The sequence below is a fragment of the Rhopalosiphum maidis genome, chromosome 3 (assembly GCF_003676215.2).
Source record: "Rhopalosiphum maidis isolate BTI-1 chromosome 3, ASM367621v3, whole genome shotgun sequence".
Classification (NCBI taxonomy): Eukaryota; Metazoa; Arthropoda; class Insecta; order Hemiptera; family Aphididae; genus Rhopalosiphum; species Rhopalosiphum maidis.
The window spans coordinates 68,971,635-68,996,776 of NC_040879.1; the positions used below are offsets into that span (position 1 = coordinate 68,971,635).

At 25.1% G+C, this 25,142-nt stretch overlaps 2 protein-coding genes and 1 pseudogene across 3 annotated transcripts; all 3 read left to right on the top strand.

Moving 5' to 3' along the window:
• The window catches only part of LOC113557626, a 2,383-nt pseudogene extending 1,169 nt beyond the window's left edge, over positions 1 to 1,214 (top strand).
• Positions 1,215 to 8,038: 6,824 nt separating this feature from the next.
• Positions 8,039 to 14,571, top strand: LOC113556080 (40S ribosomal protein S3-like). Of its 2 annotated transcripts, XM_026960813.1 has the most exons (5): positions 8,039 to 8,178; positions 9,014 to 9,161; positions 9,241 to 9,273; positions 13,779 to 14,286; positions 14,362 to 14,571. In XM_026960813.1, the coding sequence occupies exons 2-5, from the start codon at positions 9,081 to 9,083 to the stop codon at positions 14,559 to 14,561; spliced, it is 822 nt and encodes a 273-aa protein (XP_026816614.1). In that variant the 5' UTR covers positions 8,039 to 8,178; positions 9,014 to 9,080; the 3' UTR covers positions 14,562 to 14,571. The 2 variants fall into 2 exon arrangements, with proteins under 2 accessions (XP_026816614.1, XP_026816615.1); XM_026960814.1 differs by lacking the exon at positions 8,039 to 8,178 and having other exon boundaries at positions 9,030 to 9,161; positions 9,236 to 9,273.
• Positions 14,572 to 20,746: 6,175 nt separating this feature from the next.
• On the top strand, positions 20,747 to 23,423 carry LOC113557438 (phosphoribosyl pyrophosphate synthase-associated protein 2-like). The gene is made up of 7 exons (XM_026962962.1): positions 20,747 to 20,823; positions 20,879 to 20,998; positions 22,168 to 22,277; positions 22,338 to 22,516; positions 22,710 to 22,988; positions 23,049 to 23,195; positions 23,265 to 23,423. The coding sequence occupies exons 1-7, from the start codon at positions 20,747 to 20,749 to the stop codon at positions 23,421 to 23,423; spliced, it is 1,071 nt and encodes a 356-aa protein (XP_026818763.1).
• The last annotated feature ends 1,719 nt before the right edge of the window (positions 23,424 to 25,142 follow it).

Sequence of the window (25,142 nt, forward strand, 5' to 3'; positions counted from 1 at the left end):
ATCTAGTACCATAAATTAAAATAAACATTAGTACAGTGTATGAGATACTTACTAATGCTGTTAGGTACATTCAAACAAGACATAATATAACACTTTATAAATTATAAATTATTATAAAATATTTAAAAAAAAAAGAATTCATCTATAAATTATAAATCAGGCTCCAATAGTTAATTAATTAATTTTTCAAAGTAAGTACTCATTTTTAACCTAATTTTGCTTTGAAAGTTAATATATTCTCCATATTTTTCTGATGAGTAATTTCAAATTGTCGAGTTCAAAGTTGTTTAAAAAACAATTGTATGGTGAAATGAATTTCTCCACAAAAAAATTAAAATAGAAATGGTCTTGATAGAATAGACAAAATGCGTATCACTAGACTGTTACTATACCTGTATGTAAAATTTATCAGTTATATAATATCAGTATTCTTTCTTTTTTTTAGTTTGTGTCGGATGGTATATTACGTGCAGAAACTCAACGAGTTCTTGACACGAGAACTTGCTGAAGATGGTTATTCTGGCGTGATGTCCGTGCTTTCTCCATCGCGCACAGAAATTGGTTATTTCTGCAAACACGTACCCAAGGACGTATGGGCGATAAGGGACGCCGTATTCGCGAACTTACATCTCTCATCCAAAAACGTTTTGACTTCAAAGACAAAGAAGTTGAACTTTTCGCCGAGAAAGTAGCACACCGTGGATTGTGTGCTATTGCCCAAGCTGAGTCATTACGTTACAAGTTGATTGGCGGTTTAGCTATCAGGAGAGCATGTTATGGTGTGTTGAGATTCATCATGGAAAGTGGAGCTAAGGGGTGTGAAGTCGTAGTGGCTGGTAAATTAAGAGGTCAACGTGCCAAGTCAATGAAATTCGTTGATGGACTTATGATTCACAGTGGTGACCCATGCAATGACTATGTTAATGTGGCTACTAGACACGTTTATTTAAGACAAGGTAATTGTTGTAAACGTTAATATTCTTTTGTGAAAATTATTAATAATTAATAATTTAATATATGTATTTTTTAGGAGTTTTGGGTATCAAGATAAAAATTATGTTGCCATGGGACAAATCAGGTAAACTTGGCCCAAAGAAGCCTTTGCCAGATAATGTCACCGTTGAAGAACCCAAGGAAGAATTCTACCCATAGCACCAACCAGTGAAGTTAAATCTAAACCCGAAGTAGCAGTACCTGCTGTTGTTCCAGTTTGAACCTGTTGTTGGTTGAAATGATTGTATAAAATAAACTAAAGTTTTTTTAAACACAAGTCTTAATTCTATTTATTTTTAGTTATTAATTTTTTGTATGTTAGTATCAACAGTTGATGGATGGGTGGTTACAACGTGCTATGTAGCAATTCATAATTTTAAAGGAATAACTAAAAACAAAAAAAGTTTTGCCGTATTGTATACTGGTTTCTTAGTTTGTACACCATGATTGTGTTCGATAAAAATATTGTGGGAATTTTTTTATTCTTAAATATATATTGAAATTGCTTCATAGCACATTATTCCCACCTAGTAGTTTACTATTACCTTTTGCACACAGAGTAGTTTTAATTACCTACACTATAGTTTTGATGTAACAAATTATCTAAGGATTATTTCCAACAAAAATAGTATTTATTTAATCCAAAAAATTCAGAATTAATCTAAAATAAGAATAGATATAAACTGGATTTAAAATTTTAATAAGATGATTAAATTGCTTTTTATTATTACAAACTGATTTACTATTAGTCTTAGATGATATTAGTTGAATTTTCATCTCAGGTTTGGCATGAGTTGAGAACCTTGTTTACAAATTAAACATATATATATATTATAATATATTATATTACAGTATTATTTTTCGTGTATTATAATACTGTGGCATGGTGAACGACATTTATCTTATGCAATTGCTTAGCCCTAGAAATGTATGTTGAACTTAAAAATTAAAATTTGTGTGGATGAATGATAATTAATTACCTAACATAGAATTTTTTTATACTAAATTGTTAATGGCCTATGTTCTTTAATGAAAATTCTAAACTATCATACAGTTTTAGATTATATATTATGTTGTAGAGGGCATAGTAGGTGGTCATTGTTTAAATACTTTGCTTAGCAATCGAAATATGCTTGCCATACAACTAGTATAATATTTGAATAACTAATTGCAGGCAGGGTAATATAAAACACTGCATTATATTATTATAAAAACTTTTAAATCTTAAACATTCAAATACCTGTGTATTAGCATTTGTGCATTTTCTATAATATGTATATTATAACGACCGATATGGTAAATTAGTATACTTGCTTAAAAATCAGTTTTTATTGTTTCCAATCAATTATTTCTATATCTGATATGCTCAGTTTATGAATCGAATATACCTAAAACAATATATTATTTAATTGATGTACAATATCAGGTCTCATGGTTTTATTGATATTAAAATTTTTAAAAAAGTTATAGCTATGTAAAATATTACAACTTTAAAATGTTCATAACTCATTTTAAAATGATAATATCAATAAAAACATGACTTTCAGTTTATTTCAAACGATTTAAAATCAAGAATATCAATTTTTTAGTTGCTTAATGTAGCCGTTCTGGATCAAGACTCTAAAACGGTTGTCTCTTTATTAAATATTTAAAGTAAAGAACACATCAAGAATGATAGTACTAAGAATTTTGGTTTAGGTATAAGCCTCCTATCTTACATTACAAATACTATTCTCGGTATTCACACTTAAAAATATTGTATTATTTTAATCACAAAGCTTTTAAATATTATCAAATCAATTTTAAATCAATACCATTAAATTGCACAATACTTAATGTTAACTGAATAACAATTTTAAAATATCCATTTAAGAGTTATTTAAATAATTAATCATGATAAAAAGTAACAAATAATTCCATATTTGAAAGCAATAAATTGTTTAACATATAATTGATTACAATTTTTTAGTTGATCTGTTTGAAACCAATATCACTATATTCAGCAATCAATCAAAGTGTAGAATACTACCCAAAATGTTCATTATATTCAAATAATTTTTTTTAATCTATGACCAATTAAATGTTACAAATGATACTCGTCTACACGGTTTAAAAATTCATATAAAATTTTAACGTACAAGTTTCATGTACTTAATTTGATTTTATAACTACTTGATTCAACAAGCCATGTAAAATAATAAATTAGAACATATTGTGATCATTATGCTCATTTCAGAGATTTATTAATCAAGAAAACTATAATTAACATAAACTTCACATCCTAAATATCTAAATTGTTTTACTTATAAACCGTTTGATTTTTTAAGATTAAACCTAAACACACTAGACTCATCATGCTACACAAGATTCAGTTTGGTAATATTTAAGTTTTGTAGAATAATAAGCATTATTCCTTTAATTTTCTACTGTTTGTTTGATTACACAATTATTTTTCATTTCAGGATTCAATCTATTGTGTATAATATGGAAGTAAGCGTACTAAAAAAAAGTGTAGCGGTTCTGGATCAAGACTATAATGGTTGTCTCTTTATTGAACATTTGTAGCTAAGAACACATCATGAATGATATGTAGTCAGAACTTTGGTGTAGGTATTAACCTCTTATTACAAAAATTATCTATAGATTATATATGATTACATATGATTATATTACATTACAAATACTATTTTTACCTAAAAATATTTTATTATTATAATCACAAAACTTTAAAATGTTTTTAGATCAATTTTAAATCTATACCAGTAATTACACAATATTTATTAAAATAACTAAATAAAAACTTTAAGATTTCCATTTTAGAGTTATTTAAATTATATATCATTATAAAAAATAATTAATAATAATCATATTTAAAACCAATAAATTGTTTTACATTTAAAAATATAATTCATTACACATTTTTAGTTGATCATATTGAAACTAAATCACTAAACTCAGCATACTATTCAAAGTGTAGAATACTGCCTAAAATGTTAATTATATTCAAATAAATTTATTTTATAATATGACCAATTAAATGTGACAAACGATACTCGTCTTCGCAGTTACTAAATTCTTATAAAATTTAAATATTCAAATTTCGTCTAATTGATTTGAGTTCAAAACCGCTTGATTCAAGAAGCCATTTTAATAATAAAGCAAAATTTATAGATTTACAGATTACAGTTTTAAATATAATTCATTACAATTTTTTAGTTGATCTGTTTGATACCAATATCACTATTTTCATAAAGCACTTTAAAGGGTACAATACTACACAGAATATTCAATATGTTCAAATCAATTTTTTTTTCAAGAATTTTTTGCCACTGCAATTAAATGTTACAAATGAAACTCGTCTTAACGCTTTATAAATTCTTTAAAAATTATATTAACAAGTTTCGTTTAATTGATTTCAAGTAAAAATTGCTTGATTCAACAAGCCATTTTAATAATAAATCAGAACACATTGTGATCATTATATTCCTTTCAGAAATTAATGAATCAAGTAAACTATAATAAACATCACATTCTAAATATCTAAATTGTTTTATTTAAAAACCTTTCGATTCTCATTTGGTAAGATTGAATCCAATCCCACTGGACTCACCTTACCAATGTTTATACAGTCTACTACACACAACATTCAGTTAGGTCATAATAAGGATTTGTAGAGCAATAAGAATAATTTGTTTGATTATACCATAATTTTTCATTTCAGTATTCAATGTATTATGCATAATTTGGATGGACGTGTACTACACAAATGTTTTGCTATTATGGATCAAGAACTTACAATGAGAGTCTCCCTATTGAGTATTTAAACTTAAGAACATACCATGAATGATGTTTACTAAGAATTTTGGTGTAGGTATAAACCTTCTATATTACAAAATACATACTTTTCTCGTCTATTAATACTGTGTTAAATTAATTACTAAATTTTTAAATGTTATCAGATCAATTTTTAGTCAATACCATTAGTTGTACAATATATATTAAAATATCTAAATAAAAACTTTAATTTCAAATTTTAAAAACATTTAAATAATAAATCACCATAAATAGTAATAAAAAATACCCCTATTTGAAACCTAAATAATGTTATAGATATAATTCATTACAATTTTTTAGTTGATCTGTTTGATACCAATATCACTATTTTCATAAAGCACTTTAAAGGGTACAATACTACCCAGAATATTCAATATGTTCAAATCAATTTTTTTTTCAAGAATTTTTTGCCACCGCAATTAATTGTTACAAATGATACTCGTCTTAACGCTTTATAAACTCTTTAAAAATTAAATATACAAGTTTCGTTTAATTGATTTCAAGTAAAAATTGCTTGATTCAACAAGCCATTTTAATAATAAATCAGAACACATTGTGATCATTATATTCCTTTCAGAAATTAATGAATCAAGAAAACTATAATAAACATAAACATCATATTCTAAATATCTAAATTGTTTTATTTCAAAACCGTTCGATTTTCAATTGGTAAGATTGAATCCAAACCCACTGGAGTCACCTTACCAATGTTTATACAGTCTACTACACACAACATTCAGTTAGGTCATAATTAAGATTTGTAGAGCAATAAGAATAATTTGTTTGATTATGCCATAATTTTTCATTTCAGTATTCAATGTATTATGCATGATTTGGATGGACGTGTACTACACAAATGTTTTGCTATTATGGATCAAGAACTTACAATGAGAGTCTCCCTATTGAGTATTTAAACTTAAGAACTTACCATGAATGATGTTTACTAAGAATTTTGGTGTAGGTATAAACCTTCTATATTACAAAATACATACTTTTCTCGTCTATTAATACTGTGTTATATTAATTACTAAATTTTTAAATGTTATCAGATCAATTTTTAGTCAATACCATTAGTTGTACAATATATATTAAAATATCTAAATAAAAACTTTAATTTTTAATTTTAAAGACATTTAAATAATAAATCACCATAAATAGTAATAAAAAATACCCCTATTTGAAACCTAAATAATGTTATAGATATAATTCATTACAATTTTTTAGTTGATCTGTTTGATACCAATATCACTATTTTCATAAAGCACTTTAAAGGGTACAATACTACCCAGAATATTCAATATGTTCAAATCAATTTTTTTTTCAAGAATTTTTTGCCACTGCAATTAATTGTTACAAATGATACTCGTCTTAACGCTTTATAAACTCTTTAAAAATTAAATATACAAGTTTCGTTTAATTGATTTCAAGTAAAAATTGCTTGATTCAACAAGCCATTTTAATAATAAATCAGAACACATTGTGGTCATTATATTCCTTTCAGAGATTAATGAATCAAGAAAACTATAATAAACATAAACATCATATTCTAAATATCTAAATTGTTTTATTTAAAAACCGTTCGATTTTCAATTGGTAAGATTGAATCCAATCCCACTGGATTCACCTTACCAATGTTTATACAGTCTACTACACACAACATTCAGTTAGGTCATAATTAAGATTTGTAGAGCAATAAGAATAATTTGTTTGATTATACCATAATTTTTCATTTCAGTATTCAATGTATTATGCATAATTTGGATGGACGTGTACTACACAAATGTTTTGCTATTATGGATCAAGAACTTACAATGAGAGTCTCCCTATTGAGTATTTAAACTTAAGAACATACCATGAATGATGTTTACTAAGAATTTTGGTGTAGGTATAAACCTTCTATATTACAAAATACATACTTTTCTCATCTATTAATACTGTGTTATATTAATTACTAAATTTTTAAATGTTATCAGATCAATTTTTAGTCAATACCATTAGTTGTACAATATATATTAAAATATCTAAATAAAAACTTTAATTTCAAATTTTAAAAACATTTAAATAATAAATCACCATAAATAGTAATAAAAAATACCCCTATTTGAAACCTAAATAATGTTATAGATATAATTCATTACAATTTTTTAGTTGATCTGTTTGATACCAATATCACTATTTTCATAAAGCACTTTAAAGGGTACAATACTACCCAGAATATTCAATATGTTCAAATCAATTTTTTTTTCAAGAATTTTTTGCCACCGCAATTAATTGTTACAAATGATACTCGTCTTAACGCTTTATAAACTCTTTAAAAATTAAATATACAAGTTTCGTTTAATTGATTTCAAGTAAAAATTGCTTGATTCAACAAGCCATTTTAATAATAAATCAGAACACATTGTGATCATTATATTCCTTTCAGAAATTAATGAATCAAGAAAACTATAGTAAACATAAACATCATATTCTAAATATCTAAATTGTTTTATTTAAAAACCGTTCGATTTTCAATTGGTAAGATTGAATCCAATCCCACTGGAGTCACCTTACCAATGTTTATACAGTCTACTACACACAACATTCAGTTAGGTCATAATTAAGATTTGTAGAGCAATAAGAATAATTTGTTTGATTATACCATAATTTTTCATTTCAGTATTCAATGTATTATGCATAATTTGGATGGACGTGTACTACACAAATGTTTTGCTATTATGGATCAAGAACTTACAATGAGAGTCTCCCTATTGAGTATTTAAACTTAAGAACATACCATGAATGATGTTTACTAAGAATTTTGGTATAGGTATAAACCTTCTATATTACAAAATACATACTTTTCTCATCTATTAATACTGTGTTATATTAATTACTAAATTTTTAAATGTTATCAGATCAATTTTTAGTCAATACCATTAGTTGTACAATATATATTAAAATATCTAAATAAAAACTTTAATTTTTAATTTTAAAGACATTTAAATAATAAATCACCATAAATAGTAATAAAAAATACCCCTATTTGAAACCTAAATAATGTTATAGATATAATGCATTACAATTTTTTAGTTGATCTGTTGGATACCAATATCACTATTTTCATAAAGCACTTTAAAGGGTACAATACTACCCAGAATATTCAATATGTTCGAATCAATTTTATTGTTCAAGAGTTTGATTATACCATAATTTTTCATTTCAGTATTTAATGTATTATGCATGATTTGGATGGACGTGTACTACACAAACGTTTTGCGGTTCTGGATCAAGAACTTACAGTGGTCGTCTCCTTATTGAGTATTTATATTTAAGAACATACCATGAATGATGTTTACTAAGAATTCTAGTGTAGGTATAAACCTTCAATATTACATTATAGATATTTTTATGTATATATTATAAACATAAACTTCACATTCTAAATATCTAATATCATTATAAAACTGGTTGATGATCGTTAGATAGATACTCAAATACAATATTTTGTATATTTTTTTTTAATATATATATACTTGTACATAAAGCACTGGACATTCGGTAGTATATATTTTTATTATTTTTATTATTATTATTATGAGTGTATGCTTAACATTTTTTGCGTTCCGACGTTGTGTGATTGCCTACCTGGGAGGTTTAGTTGCGTTCAAATCGATCTGCTTTGATGATAATTGACTTTTTAATTTAATTATTTATACGTTTTTCAACTGAACTCTTGTCGTCTACAACACAACATTAGACTTTTGACGTTAGGAGTTATGACAATCTGCTGTTAGCTGATGGTGCTGGTAGTTGTCGTGGCTTACCTGTGAAGGACTGATACTTGGATACTCGATTACTATACGATTATTTTCGAATCATAAAAAAGCACCGGGCATGCGTCTAAACAGACTTTTACACCGAATGATAACTAATATGTGATAACTCTCAATCCCGGTTTCCGACCTTATCATATGTTATAGTGACCAATTTCTTAATACCTGATTACCATTTTATACCGATATTCCGGTGAAACGATTTTTACTCAATCACCTTGAAGGCGGCTTCTACACACCAATGTATTCAATGTCAATGTATTTTATTGACAGCTTGTAATTGTTTGTAAAAATAACTTGTAATAAAATTACAGATTCTGTAATACAATAACAATTTTTAAGAATGTGCCACGTTATATTTTCTGTAACAGACTAAAATTGAGTTGGCTACACTGTAATGTTTGCATCTGTCAAGGAAATTTTTGGTTAACATATTTAATGCCAAATGACTACGTTTATAAAACGTTAGCGTGTCGTCAAATTTTATTTTGCGCTCGACCCTTGGAAATAAGTAACAAGGTAAGATTTAAGAAATTGTATATTTTATTAAAAACTCCATTTCAATTCTTTTATGTGAAATACATTGTTTTTAGAAAAGATGCCAGCTAAAACGACTTCTGTTAAGAAAAGGGTGAGTATATTATGCACCTAGCATGTTTTCTATTTACTATTAAAAAACTTGAATAACTTAGTTATTACAATAATATCTTACAACACATCGCTTTTTATTTAAATGTTTGAAAAAGATGACCTAATATTACTCGAAATATTTTTGATAAATTAATCACTACATGTGTCTGTTATCATATGCCATTTATAAGTTTCATCTTTTTTTTTTAAATGAATTTATTATAAAATTATATTTGATATTTACGATCAATTTTTGATTATTGATTTGAAACAACTGTATCAAATAATATTGTTAGGTTAATATTAACCTAATCAAGAATAATTGCCATAGGCCCAATTTGAGGGGGGCTTGTGTGTGCTTAGCGCCCCCAATTTTTAAATAAGTACCAGCAAATTTGTTTTTTCATTGAAATTGCGCCAATGTTATGGTTAATTTTAACAAAATATTTACCAATAATATTATATTTAAAAGGATAATATAGATCTTAATAAAGAAATTTAAAATTGTACACTTAGAATATTAATTATTTTTCACTTATCTACATTTATGGTTTTAATATTATTGCTTACCTGATATATTCCACTGGTATGAGTAGTTTTAAAACAACCCATTGATATTTTCATTTTTTTCACTGTTGCCATCCTGATTACTTCTTTTATTTATTAATTAAAAATACATTTACATTTTTATATATACACCTACCATGGGCGTAAGTAGGAAATATCTTCTGAAGGGATTTGGTCTAGGTCTATATTAATATTATAAAACATTAAAATTAAATATGAATTATTTATCTTTAATTTGGTGTGGGAGGGGGGTGTTTGAACTTCCAAAACCCCCTTACCTACGCCTATAATACCTATTATTGGAATAGTATAAATGTTCATTTTTATACACGTTGCTGACAACTTATTTATTTATTGTTTATTCATTTTCCAAACCACAATTTGTTACAATAGAATTATAATGCTTTAATATTTGCTCACCATGTTTAAGCTAATGCTTATATTGAAGATTACGAGTTCTTAAAATAGTGTGATACAATCAATATAAATACTTAAATTAACATAGTTATGAGTAAAGTATATATAAAAAATAATAATTTTTTACAATATAATATAGAAGAGAAAAAAGAAAATTATAATAACATAACTAATGTGAACAACAATGTTTATGATTAAGATATATTAAATTATACATTAGAAATTAGATTAGTTTTAATATGCTATACTTAAAAAATAATAGTTTTTGAAGAGATTGATATTGATTTTTAAATCTTTACAAAGAATAATAGCGGTATTAAATTAGCTTTTAAGACCAAAAGATTTATAACATCTAGGTATATTTATATTTAATTTTTCTTAAATCTAGTGTTAACATCATGGTTACATATTGGAACAATACTCCTATACTTATGCATAATTAATAACAAATTTTTTTTTAATAACTTCAAAATAAAATTAATTTAACTCCTTGTATATAATATCCGAACATGCGTAATTAGGTAACTTTAATATAACTTTAATTATTTTATTTATAGTGTTTTTTAGTTTTTTTAGATGAATATCATAAGCACAACCCCAACTCAATTCCAATAAGAAATAGTTGACTGAACTAGTGAGATATATATTATTCTTAATTGCGTTTTATCCTGTATATATCTAAATACTATATAAATCTAAAGAATTTACAGCTTAATGAGATTAAATATTCTATATGATTTTTCCATTTTAAACACGAGTCAATATATATTCCTAGGTATTTTATATGGCTAATATTTTCAATACATATGCACATACAGTTTAGGCTATTATTCATTAAGCACTGTGTCGAGTGTTGACAGATTTTTAAATTATTTTGAATATCAATATTTTGTATAATAAAAACAATGTGTTTTGTTTTACTCAATTTTAATTCAAGTAAATTATTATAAAATCATGATTTAGTAGAATTAAAAATAACATTTGCTTTATTATATTATTGTTCAATATTTTTATCGTTGACAAGAATGATTGTGTATCAGCAAAACACATTATTTCTGCTTCTGTCTTAATATTAAGTAAACCATTAATATATAAGATAAAAAATAATGAACCCAAGACTGTTCCCTGTGGAACACCATGCTTTACTGATAACGATTGACTTAGTTTATCATTAATTTTAACTATTTGAGATCTATCACTTGGATATGAACTAATTAGATTATTTGCAATACATCGGATTCCAGCATAATTTAATTTTGTAAGTAACAATTGATGATTCACACAGTCAAATGTCTTCTTAATATCCATGAATATATCTAATACTTTATTATTCTGATCAAGATGTCCATGTACATATTTATGAAGGAAAAAGTAGGCATCACATGTAGATTTCCCTTTGAGAAATCAAAATTGTTAAATAGAGAAGAATGAGTTTATGTCTAAAAATGACATAATTCTATATTTAATACATTTTTTATAGATTTTTGACAAAGTTAAGGATAAAGAGATTGGTCTATAGTTACTACACAATAGTTTATCTCCTTGCTTAAGTATAGGAGTGATTATACATTTTTTTAAACAAGTTGGATATATACCAGAAGATATAGATAAATTAAATAATATAATTTAGTGGGAGGGATGAACTATCAGCAGTATTTTTAAGTATAAAATTATTAATTCCATATTCAACAAATGTAGAATGATCTTTAATCTTTTTTATATACGAGTATATTTAGTATATTTCGTCACGAGTATTGGGAATTAGAAAAATAGAATCTTTTACATGACAATTAGAATTTAGATTATCCCAATTTTCTTTCTTAAATTTGGTTTTTAGTATATTTTTTCAATACAATTACCTACATTAATAAATTATTTATTAAATTTGTTTGCAATAAATATCTATATTATCTTTTAGTATATGATCATTATGCGTAATTTCATTTTTAACTATATTTTTTAAAAAAGGTTTGATAATATATTTGTTTTGCTTTTTTTTATGAAACTTGTAAATACATTTTCATATTTTATAAATTTCATTTTTAAATTAATATCAAGTGGATTTAGTCATAATTTTTTTGACATCTTGTGTTTATTTTTTTATATAGATCACTAAACCCTTGGTTGTCCAAGTTTTAAGTTTATTAAATTTATTTTCTGTATTACTTGTAGCATTGTTTCATCTATTTTATGTAGAAAACTATTCATACCTTTATCTATATTATCTGTATTTAAAAAATCAAACCAATTATCATAACATTATCAATATTTCCATTTATGAGCTTTATCACATCAACTCTTTTTTTTCTTTTTAATATTTTTAATATTATGTGTATTGATTGAATTTAATTGATGATTTAATTGAATTATTGTCCCATTATGGTATGTTATGTTACATTCCAGTATAAATGAGTTTGTGGAACGTTCTTAGTAAATATGTGATCAATACAAGAGTTTTGTTGTATTCGTTACACGTGTATAGTTATTAATTTATGCAAAAGATAAAATTATTACATGCCATTATATTAAGATAGTCATTTGACAAATTTGGGTTCATTATATTAATATTTAGATCACTAACGATATAACATTTATTATAATTATCTAAGTGCTCTAGATAATTATTTAAGCTATCCAAAAAGTTATCCATATTACTATTGGGATCTGTATATATTAATAGGTATATTATCTATATCAAGAGAGATTTCAACAGAGTTACACTCAGTTATTATCATAAGTGAAACATTAATTATTTTAAGAGAATTTTTAAAAGATACGGTTACACTATCAGGTTAGGTTAGTGAGTTAATAGTTTGATATTCATTCAGCTCAAAATTAAAGTCGTATAAGAGCCATATTTCAGTAAGAACAATTATATCAAAATTAGAATCGTTTGAATTTAACATTAAGACTAGTTTGTCAAAATTCTCAAATATACAATGAATATAAAAGAACATTTTATATTATGGTTATCATAATTAAAGCTTGACAAATCTTCAATGTATATTGTATTTATATAATTTAAACTATTTATATCTTTTATAATTATTTAATATAATATATAATTATTCATCTAGTACCATAAATTAAAAATAAACATTAGTACAGTGGTATGAGATACTTACTAATGCTGTTAGGTACATTCAAACAAGACATAATATAACATTTATAAATTATAAATTATTATAAAATATTTAAAAAAAAAAGGAATTCATCTATACAATTATAAATCAGGCTCCAATAGTTAATTAATTAATTTTTCAAAGTAAGTACTCATATTTTAACCTAATTTTTGCTTTGAAAGTTAATATATTCTCCATATTTTTCTGATGAGTAAATTTCAAATTGTCGAGTTCAATAGGTTGTTTAAAAAACAATTGTATGGTGAAATGAATTTCTCCTACAAAAAATTAAAATAGAAATGGTCTGATAGAATAGACAAAATGCGTATCACTAGACTGGTACTATACCTGTATGTAAAATTTATCAGTTATTATAATATCAGTTATTTCTTTTTTTTAGTTTGTGTCGGATGGTATATTACGTGCAGAACTCAACGAGTTCTTGACACGAGAACTTGCTGAAGATGGTTATTCTGGCGTTGATGTCCGTGCTTCTCCATCGCGCACAGAAATTGTTATTTCTGCAACACGTACCCAAGACGTATTGGGCGATAAGGGACGCCGTATTCGCGAACTTACATCTCTCATCCAAAAACGTTTTGACTTCAAAGACAAAGAAGTTGAACTTTTCGCCGAGAAAGTAGCACACCGTGGATTGTGTGCTATTGCCCAAGCTGAGTCATTACGTTACAAGTTGATTGGCGGTTTAGCTATCAGGAGAGCATGTTATGGTGTGTTGAGATTCATCATGGAAAGTGGAGCTAAGGGGTGTGAAGTCGTAGTGGCTGGTAAATTAAGAGGTCAACGTGCCAAGTCAATGAAATTCGTTGATGGACTTATGATTCACAGTGGTGACCCATGCAATGACTATGTTAATGTGGCTACTAGACACGTTTATTTAAGACAAGGTAATTGTTGTAAACGTTAATATTCTTTTTGTGAAAATTATTAATAATTAATAATTTAATATATGTATTTTTTAGGAGTTTTGGGTATCAAGATAAAAATTATGTTGCCATGGGACAAATCAGGTAAACTTGGCCCAAAGAAGCCTTTGCCAGATAATGTCACCGTTGAAGAACCCAAGGAAGAAATTCTACCCATAGCACCAACCAGTGAAGTTAAATCTAAACCCGAAGTAGCAGTACCTGCTGTTGTTCCAGTTGAACCTGTTGTTGGTTGAAATGATTGTATAAAATAAACTAAAGTTTTTTTTAAACACAAGTCTTAATTCTATTTTATTTTTAGTTATTAATTTTTTGTATGTTAGTATCAACAGTTGATGGATGGGTGGTTACAACGTGCTATGTAGCAATTCATAAATTTTAAAGGAATAACTAAAAACAAAAAAAGTTTTGCCGTATTGTATACTGGTTTCTTAGTTTGTACACCATGATTGTGTTCGATAAAAATATTGTGGGAATTTTTTTATTCTTAAAATATATATTGAAATTGCTTCATAGCACATTATTCCCACCTAGTAGTTTACTATTACCTTTTGCACACAGAGTAGTTTTAATTACCTACACTATAGTTTTGATGTAACAAATTATCTAAGGATTATTTCCAACAAAAATAGTATTTATTTAATCCAAAAAATTCAGAATTAATCTAAAATAAGAATAGATATAAACTGGATTTAAAATTTTAATAAGATGATTAAAATTGCTTTTTATTATTACAACTGATTTACTATTAGTCTTAGATGATATTAGTTGAATTTTCATCTCAGGTTTGGCATGAGTTGAGAACCTTGTTTTACAAATTAAACATATATATATATTATAATATATTATATTACAGTATTATTTTTCGTGTATTATAATACTGTGGCATGGTGAACGACATTTATCTTATGCAATTGCTTAGCCCTAGAAATGTATGTTGAACTTAAAAATTAAAATTTGTGTGGATGAATGATAATTAATTACCTAACATAGAATTTTTTTATACTAAATTGTTAATGGCCTATGTTCTTTAATGAAAATTCTAAACTATCATACAGTTTTAGATTATATATTATGTTGTAGAGGGCATAGTAGGTGGTCATTGTTTAAATACTTTGCTTAGCAATCGAAATATGCTTGCCATACAACTAGTATAATATTTGAATAACTAATTGCAGGCAGGGTAATATAAAACACTGCATTATATTATTATAAAAACTTTTAAATCTTAAACATTCAAATACCTGTGTATTAGCATTTGTGCATTTTCTATAATATGTATATTATAACGACCGATATGGTAAATTAGTATACTTGCTTAAAAATCAGTTTTTATTGTTTCCAATCAATTATTTCTATATCTGATATGCTCAGTTTATGAATCGAATATACCTAAAACAATATATTATTTAATTGATGTACAATATCAAGGTCTCATGGTTTTATTGATATTAAAATTTTTAAAAAAGTTATAGCTATGTAAAATATTACAACTTTAAAATGTTCATAACTCATTTTAAAATGATAATATCAATAAAAACATGACTTTCAGTTTATTTCAAACGATTTAAAATCAAGAATATCAATTTTTTAGTTGCTTAATGTAGCCGTTCTGGATCAAGACTCTAAAACGGTTGTCTCTTTATTAAATATTTAAAGTAAAGAACACATCAAGAATGATTAGTACTAAGAATTTTGGTTTAGGTATAAGCCTCCTATCTTACATTACAAATACTATTCTCGGTATTCACACTTAAAAATATTGTATTATTTTAATCACAAAGCTTTTAAATATTATCAAATCAATTTTAAATCAATACCATTAAATTGCACAATACTTAATGTTAACTGAATAACAATTTTAAAATATCCATTTAAGAGTTATTTAAATAATTAATCATGATAAAAAGTAACAAATAATTTCCATATTTGAAAGCAATAAATTGTTTAACATATAATTGATTACAATTTTTTAGTTGATCTGTTTGAAACCAATATCACTATATTCAGCAATCAATTCAAAGTGTAGAATACTACCCAAAATGTTCATTATATTCAAATAATTTTTTTTAATCTATGACCAATTAAATGTTACAAATGATACTCGTCTACACGGTTTAAAAATTCATATAAAATTTTAACGTACAAGTTTCATGTACTTAATTTGATTTTATAACTACTTGATTCAACAAGCCATGTAAAATAATAAATTAGAACATATTGTGATCATTATGCTCATTTCAGAGATTTATTAATCAAGAAAACTATAATTAACATAAACTTCACATCCTAAATATCTAAATTGTTTTACTTATAAACCGTTTGATTTTTTAAGATTAAACCTAAACACACTAGACTCATCATGCTACACAAGATTCAGTTTGGTAATATTTAAGTTTTGTAGAATAATAAGCATTATTCCTTTAATTTTCTACTGTTTGTTTGATTACACAATTATTTTTCATTTCAGGATTCAATCTATTGTGTATAATATGGAAGTAAGCGTACTAAAAAAAAAGTGTAGCGGTTCTGGATCAAGACTATAATGGTTGTCTCTTTATTGAACATTTGTAGCTAAGAACACATCATGAATGATATGTAGTCAGAACTTTGGTGTAGGTATTAACCTCTTATTACAAAAATTATCTATAGATTATATATGATTACATATGATTATATTACATTACAAATACTATTTTTACCTAAAAATATTTTATTATTATAATCACAAAACTTTAAAATGTTTTTAGATCAATTTTAAATCTATACCAGTAATTACACAATATTTATTAAAATAACTAAATAAAAACTTTAAGATTTCCATTTTAGAGTTATTTAAATTATATATCATTATAAAAAATAATTAATAATAATCATATTTAAAACCAATAAATTGTTTTACATTTAAAAATATAATTCATTACACATTTTTAGTTGATCATATTGAAACTAAATCACTAAACTCAGCATACTATTCAAAGTGTAGAATACTGCCTAAAATGTTAATTATATTCAAATAAATTTATTTTATAATATGACCAATTAAATGTGACAAACGATACTCGTCTTCGCAGTTACTAAATTCTTATAAAATTTAAATATTCAAATTTCGTCTAATTGATTTGAGTTCAAAACCGCTTGATTCAAGAAGCCATTTTAATAATAAAGCAAAATTTATAGATTTACAGATTACAGTTTTAAATATAATTCATTACAATTTTTTAGTTGATCTGTTTGATACCAATATCACTATTTTCATAAAGCACTTTAAAGGGTACAATACTACACAGAATATTCAATATGTTCAAATCAATTTTTTTTTCAAGAATTTTTTGCCACTGCAATTAAATGTTACAAATGATACTCGTCTTAACGCTTTATAAACTCTTTAAAAATTAAATATACAAGTTTCGTTTAATTGATTTCAAGTAAAAATTGCTTGATTCAACAAGCCATTTTAATAATAAATCAGAACACATTGTGATCATTATATTCCTTTCAGAAATTAATGAATCAAGAAAACTATAATAAACATCACATTCTAAATATCTAAATTGTTTTATTTAAAAACCTTTCGATTCTCATTTGGTAAGATTAAATCCAAAACCACTGGACTCACCTTACCAATGTTTATACAGTCTACCACACACAACATTCAGTTAGGTCATAATTAAGATTTGTAGAGTAATAAGAATAATTTGTTTGATTATACCATAATTTTTCATTTCAGTATTCAATGTATTATGCATAATTTGGATGGACGTGTACTACACAAATGTTTTGCGATTATGGATCAAGAACTTACAATGATCGTCTCCCTATTGAATATTTAAACTTAAGAACATACCATGAATGATGTTTACTAAGAATTTTGGTGTAGGTATAAACCTTCTATATTACAAAATACATACTTTTCTCATCTATTAATACTGTGTTATATTAATTACTAAATTTTTAAATGTTATCAGATCAATTTTTAGTCAATACCATTAGTTGTTCAATATATATTAAAATATCTAAATAAAAACTTTAATTTTTAATTTTAAAGATATTTAAATAATAAATCACCATAAATAGTAATAAAAAATACCCCTATTTGAAACCTAAATATTGTTATAGATATAATTCATTACAATTTTTTAGTTGATCTGTTTGATACCAATATCACTATTTTCATAAAGCACTTTAAGGGGTACAATACTACCCAGAATATTGAAACTAAATCACTAAATGTAGCATACTATTCAAAGTGTAGAATACTGCCGCCTAAAATGTTAATTATATTCAAATAAATTTATTTTATAATATGACCAATTAAATGTTACAAATGATACTCGTCTTCGCAGTTACTAAATTCTTTTAAAATTTAAATATTCGATTTAATTTAATTGATTTGAGTTTAAATGCACTAGATTCAGCTAATCATTTTAATTATTGATTACCACACAAACTGATCATTTTGTTTATTATTCTATGAATGATAGTAAATAATGAAAGTGATGGAAGGCGGATAACATGAACTATGTGTAGTATCATGTATTCGTTGATTTTTTAATTAAAGTTTTTTTGATTGAATCAGTGGATTTGGAATCTTTTTGCTTAGGTTTACCGGTTTTATTAGATATTCTGGAATGTTCTAGAATTTAGAGTGTAGATTTTTTTCTACTAATTGATGTTAGTTGGTTATTTATAAATTATGATACATAAAAATATATATTTATATACAGTTGTTGTTTATTAGTATTTTTATTTATATAATAATATAATTTTATTTTTATTTCACTTAGTCAGTATGGAAAATGAACGCTGATAAACGGCATAATAGATTTTGAATAACATATAACAAACCAAAATGAATTTGAAATTAAAAAATGAATAATTTGTTAATTATAGTAATAGTATGTTTATAAAATATATACATATTATTGTATAGAAATGTTTAAATATTCTAAAGAAACGTAGTTATATTATTAAATTTATTATCCGCTTGCGTAATAAGTATTTTACAAAGTCGTTATTATTAAAAAGTATTATTCATTTTATAATATAATTAAAATAATTACCACAGCTATAAAATTATAATAACAATTGTTCAAATAATTATCATATAAATATTGATAAGACGTCGTATTAAATATCAAATGTAATCTAAATATAATATAAATATAATTTCAGCAGTTCTTGGTATATTTAGTGTTCTTATACAGTTTGTTATAGCTCAACGTTGAATCCACGTCGTTAGAAAAAGAACACAGAAAAGAAACAACAATTTTAAAAAACAGGTGTGTACCTACAATAAAGTACGTAATAAAATTATCAAAACTTGTAGATTAATTTAAAATAATACCTATTTATTTCTTATGCATAAGCTTATTCACACTATTTTGCGATAAGGTAGTATATTGACACAAGAATGTATAACAATAATATTATTTGGTATACATGACCTATATTCATTAATATTATAAATATTAAATATAAAATATTACTTATAATCAAAAACTGTTTTCGCGGGAAAGAACCGAGAAGGCTACAGTCATACTTAAGAAACGAATATTTCACCACATAACAAGCAGAATATTACCTTGTTTTAATTTTTTTGATATCACTTAAATATAAAAAATTCTTATTGTTTCAAAATCCATTATTTTTTAACTTAAAAACGTTTATGTAGTTCTGATTTCGAAAAAATAAAAATGATTTTTCACAATCAAAGTTTACCGTTTTATGTGATAAAAATTTAGTTTCTCAGTTATGACTAGCCTTATCGGTTGTTTTTTCCCGCGCAAAACAGTTTTTGCTTTGTTACATTTCTAATACGGTGACAACACATGTGGGTGTAGCGTCCTCTTATAATAATATATTATGATAAATGCAATGTTTTCAACAATGATGTTATCAACCTTCCGTAATACTAATAGTAAAAAAAATTATATTATTATTGTAATAAATATTATATCGAAAAAAAAAACATATGAAAATGTACACTTAGTGATACTAGTTGACAAACTGTATTCGTTCAGAATCGTTTTTCATATACAATATTATATTAATATCATTAAATTCTAATTTAATATTTCCATTACAATGACCTATTGAATACTACGCCCAGTTTTACAGTAATCGTAGTTACAGTTGAGCTGCTGAACGGTATCTACTTGCACACACTTTTTATTTTACAACACCTAATCAACAATTAAAAAGTGCGCCAATTTTACTATCACCGTAACAACGTAATATATTTGATTCCCGCTGTTGATAATACAATTTAAAATCAGGCTTATCGAGTAAATTTATTTTCAAATTGTTCTAGATGTTAAATACATCTGCACTTAGAAATTCTCGTTAAGTTTTCAATTTATTGAAAGAATATCGAAATACAAAACACTCCTTGACGTCTACTAAACGTATATTAATCACCATGGATAGAACTAAATCAACGGACATCATAATAATTAGCGGAAATTCGCATATCGAATTAGCTAATTTAGTCGCTTGGTAATTTAAATACTGTTTTTAAATTTCACGGATCATAGTGTTATTATATTTATAGTCAACTTGGCGTAAAACCAGCTCGGCTGCCTGTTTCTTATACCACCAACAAAGAAACATTTGTCCAAATAAGAGAATCTGTACGTGGAAAAGACATATACATCATTCAAACTGGTTCAAAGTATGTATAATTAATTTCCTACAATTATTTATACTATTAAACAAGCATTATGGCATAAATGTATTTCCCATTAACAATTATAAAAACAAATATAATCTTATAATACAAATATATGTTGTACAACTTGTATTTTATTGGTTGTGAAAAATTATTTTAAATATTTATAAGCTTATAAGAGTTAAATAATTAGGATCTATTGATATGGATTACATGGTATAAATATTAAAATTGCTAATACTTTACAAAGATGTCTATTCCTTTTTATTTTCTAGATAATTTTATTTAAATTTGCTAAAAATAATTTGTATTGGCTGCTTTATAAAATGTATGTACTTATTCTGTGTTGACACTTTAACAGTTTAAGAAAGCAATTAATTATTCGACCTTTATTAATATTCTCATTTTTTTTAGATAACTGCTAAAAACATAGAATTATTATATAATTATTTATGAAATTAAAAAAAAAAAGTCTGATTTAAACGCTATGCAAATTCTTTATATATACCAACTATAATTATTGTTTATTTTATATATTAAAACTATTAACAAATTATCAGGTGGATAGTTTCTAAACTTGTTGTTGATTGTTTAAAAAACTCCTAGTTAATTAAACCATACAGTCATATTAATTTCTTAATTTTGTTTTAGTCACTTATTAAATAGTCAAATATTAACTACTTTTATAAACCAACAAAATATTCTGAGTAAATTAAAAAATATATGTATTGTACTTAAATCATAGATTTTATAACTATAAAAATGTTTGACATCACTTTTATCGATTGATTCTCAGTGTGATTAATATTGGTTCATTTCCATGTTATTTACTTAAACTATTAAAGTAAGCTTTTACTTGCTAATGTTAACTATAATCATTTTTATATCATAAAAAATACATAAAAAAAATAAAGTAATAATTACAATTAAAATTTTATAATGATGAAATAACATTTTAATGTTCAATGAATGAAAAAAAACATTTTAATTATATCTCATAATATTTATTTATATTTTTAAATGATTACATCATTATTCATGGCTCATAATATTTTGAAATTCCTTGTGTTTATTATATGCCTAATTTAGTAATTACTGATAAGTTTATGTTTAGCTATAAGATAATTATTATTATAAATCTTGTTATATTAAATTCTATGGAAATTTTTTAGAGATGTAAATAATAATATAATGGAACTTTTGATCATGGCATATGCATGTAAAACTTATTCTGCCAAAAGCATTGTTGGAGTTATTCCTTATCTGCCATACAGTAAACAATGTATTAAAAATAATTACACTTAAAACCTTCATGAATAATTTATAATTAATTATGCTTTAGGTAAAATGCGAAAACGTGGTTCTATTGTATGCAAACTTTTGGCAGAGATGTTATATTCGTCAGGCTTAACTCATGTGATTACAATGGATCTTTACCAGAAAGAAATTCAAGGTTTTTTTGAATGTCCAGTTGACAATTTGAGAGCATCACCATTACTTTTACAATATATTCAAGAATGTGTAGGTCTTCAATGTTTCAAGCATACATTTTAAAATATATCAAGAAACAAAATTTTTAACTGTTCATCTTATTTATGGACAAAATAATGTTTTACTAAAAATTTAAAAATTATTGTCATACATTTTTTTTCTCCTGAAATTACAATTTTGAATTTGTGTTGAATAATATGAATAATATTTAAAATTTAAATAGATCCCTGATTATTGTAATGCTGTGATAGTTGCAAGAAATCCTGGAACAACAAAACAAGCTACATTTTATGCTGAACATCTACGTTTAAGAATTGCTGTTATTCATGGAGAACAGAAAAAATCTGATTCCGATGTGGTTGATGGAAGAAATTCTCCGCCACCGGTAACGTTATGTTCAAAAGCAATGGATGTTGGTGTAGGAATACCAGAATATCCAGTCAAAGAAAAACCTCCCATGAATATAGTGGGTGACGTTAGTGACCGTATTGCTATTATAGTGGTCAGTAAAAAAAAATATATGAAATAATGAAAATTTTTAAAAAAATTAATATTTTTTCAGGATGATATGTTAGATGATGTGACATCATTTGTAATTGCTGCTGAAATGTTGAAAAAAAATGGTGCTTATAAAATTTATGTGTTGGCTATTCATGGTATTTTATCTTCTGATGCTCCAAGACTTATTGAATCTTCACCAATTGATGAAGTAAATTAATAATAAAACATGTTTAAATAAATTATTAAATACATTATGTTTATTAACTAATTACTATAGGTGATTGTGACAAATACGATTCCTCATGAAATCCAAAAAATGCAATGTCACAAAATCAAAACTGTGGACATAAGTATTTTACTATCAGAGGCTATTCGTAGAATTCATAATAAAGAGTCCATGTCATATTTATTCAAAAATGTCACTCTAGAAAATTAAAATATCTATAAATTGTATTAATTTATTTAAATGTTTTAAAATGAAGAACATAAGAAATTAAATACAAAATTAATGGAATTCTCAATACTAATTTATTAGTTTGAGTATAATATTTTAAATATAAGGATGAACAAAGTATATTTTAAATAAATATGTCAACCAACGATTTTTATAAATACAATATATTTTTTATTGATAATCCTTGTTTACTAATTAATTATAAAAAAATATATTATTATTTAGAACAACTTACACATTATTACATTAATAATATTAAATATTTTATTGTTATTATTTGTATGTATGTAAGTACCATTATATTTTAAATAAACTATAATTGAAAAGTAATGTTCACAAATAAAACTCACAATGAGTATTTTAGTAGTTATTTTAGTTAGTTAGCTAGATATTATTTTTAATTATTAAAATCACTAGAAACTTAAATTCATTTTTTACAAAAACACAGTGTAAATAAATCATGAATTATATAAATAGCAACACTTTTTAATATAAATAATTAAAATAATGTTTATTTTGAAAACTTAATTCAATAACCAATTGAGGTTTGGTGTATACTTCCTAAAAAACCATTTTCTGTTTGATACCACATTAGACAATAATCACAATTTATTGTTAATAGAAATTTTTTTCATATTTGACACAGACTTAAAAGGCAAAAGTCCTTTTTGGATTTCTTGTAAGTTTAGCCCAACCACTATGTAAAAAAAAAATCTTTAGTCTTAATTATAAAAATCAAATGTCGAATTCTTCTTTTAAATTGTATTTATACATTGTACCCATAAATATTCATAAATATTTTACTTGAAATAAACTGAACATGTGATCAATAATTATATCTAGTATATTTGTAGTTATAAAAAATAAATATTTGTATTATTTTCAATTATTTTATAACCTATGCTCATGACTTTTTTCAACAATATCAACTTTATAGAACCGTGATAATATAAATTCAAATCTACATAAATAGTTACAAAATGTATTTATTATTAATTTTAGCGAAAATAATATGTCATTTTTACACCTTTAGGTATAACAGTTATTAGATTGGCGGAAATGATACGTCATTTTTGCACTTTTGGCGGTTATGTCATATAACCTAACCAGTGCTATATAGTATTCGCCATCGCCAATCATCCTCACCACTACTACACCATCTGTACTTTCACAACGACGGCGTACGGTTGATAACAATTATTATCTAACGACCTATCAGAGCGATCCGGTAATGTACAACAGAGGCAGATGGCTATCAGTAGTCAGTACCTTGTGGCTTGTACCTGTCATTAGAAGTGGTCTGGGCCGACAAGTAAGTGGGCGATTGCCCTCTAGGCTGTTAGGATTTTGGACCTTACAGGTGCTCATGAGCCGCAATTTAGTTATCAGTATTTACATTATATAACTTACAAAGTTATAACTAGGTTTGCTAAGCTAAAAGCTTGTTTAATGCGGCTTTAGGGCAATAAGGTACAACATAATTGTATGCATAAATTACATTAAAATATTAGTTTTATGAGCCACATAATCGTGTAAGAATAAAGTAAATAGGTACCCTAATTTATTAGTTTGATAAAATATCATAATACATAATAAAAAAAAAGTGGGTATCGCTCTGCTGTAAGTAGAGATGGAGAGTAGGTCACTGGTCACTATAATAGATGTGTTGAATTTGAATGCAATGAAAGGTATCATTGTATG

Excerpts from the sequence above, each read along its gene's own strand:
- LOC113557438 (XM_026962962.1), top strand. The coding sequence starts at position 20,747 with ATGGATAGAACTAAATCAACGGACATCATAATAATTAGCGGAAATTCG. Across the intron at positions 22,989-23,048 it reads ACCGTATTGCTATTATAGTG|GATGATATGTTAGATGATGT; the intron begins GTCAGTAAAAAA and ends ATATTTTTTCAG. Across the intron at positions 23,196-23,264 it reads AATCTTCACCAATTGATGAA|GTGATTGTGACAAATACGAT; the intron begins GTAAATTAATAA and ends TAATTACTATAG.
- LOC113556080 (XM_026960813.1), top strand. The coding sequence starts at position 9,081 with ATGCCAAATGACTACGTTTATAAAACGTTAGCGTGTCGTCAAATTTTA. Across the intron at positions 9,162-9,240 it reads CCTTGGAAATAAGTAACAAG|ATGCCAGCTAAAACGACTTC; the intron begins GTAAGATTTAAG and ends TTTTTAGAAAAG. Across the intron at positions 9,274-13,778 it reads CGACTTCTGTTAAGAAAAGG|TTTGTGTCGGATGGTATATT; the intron begins GTGAGTATATTA and ends TCTTTTTTTTAG.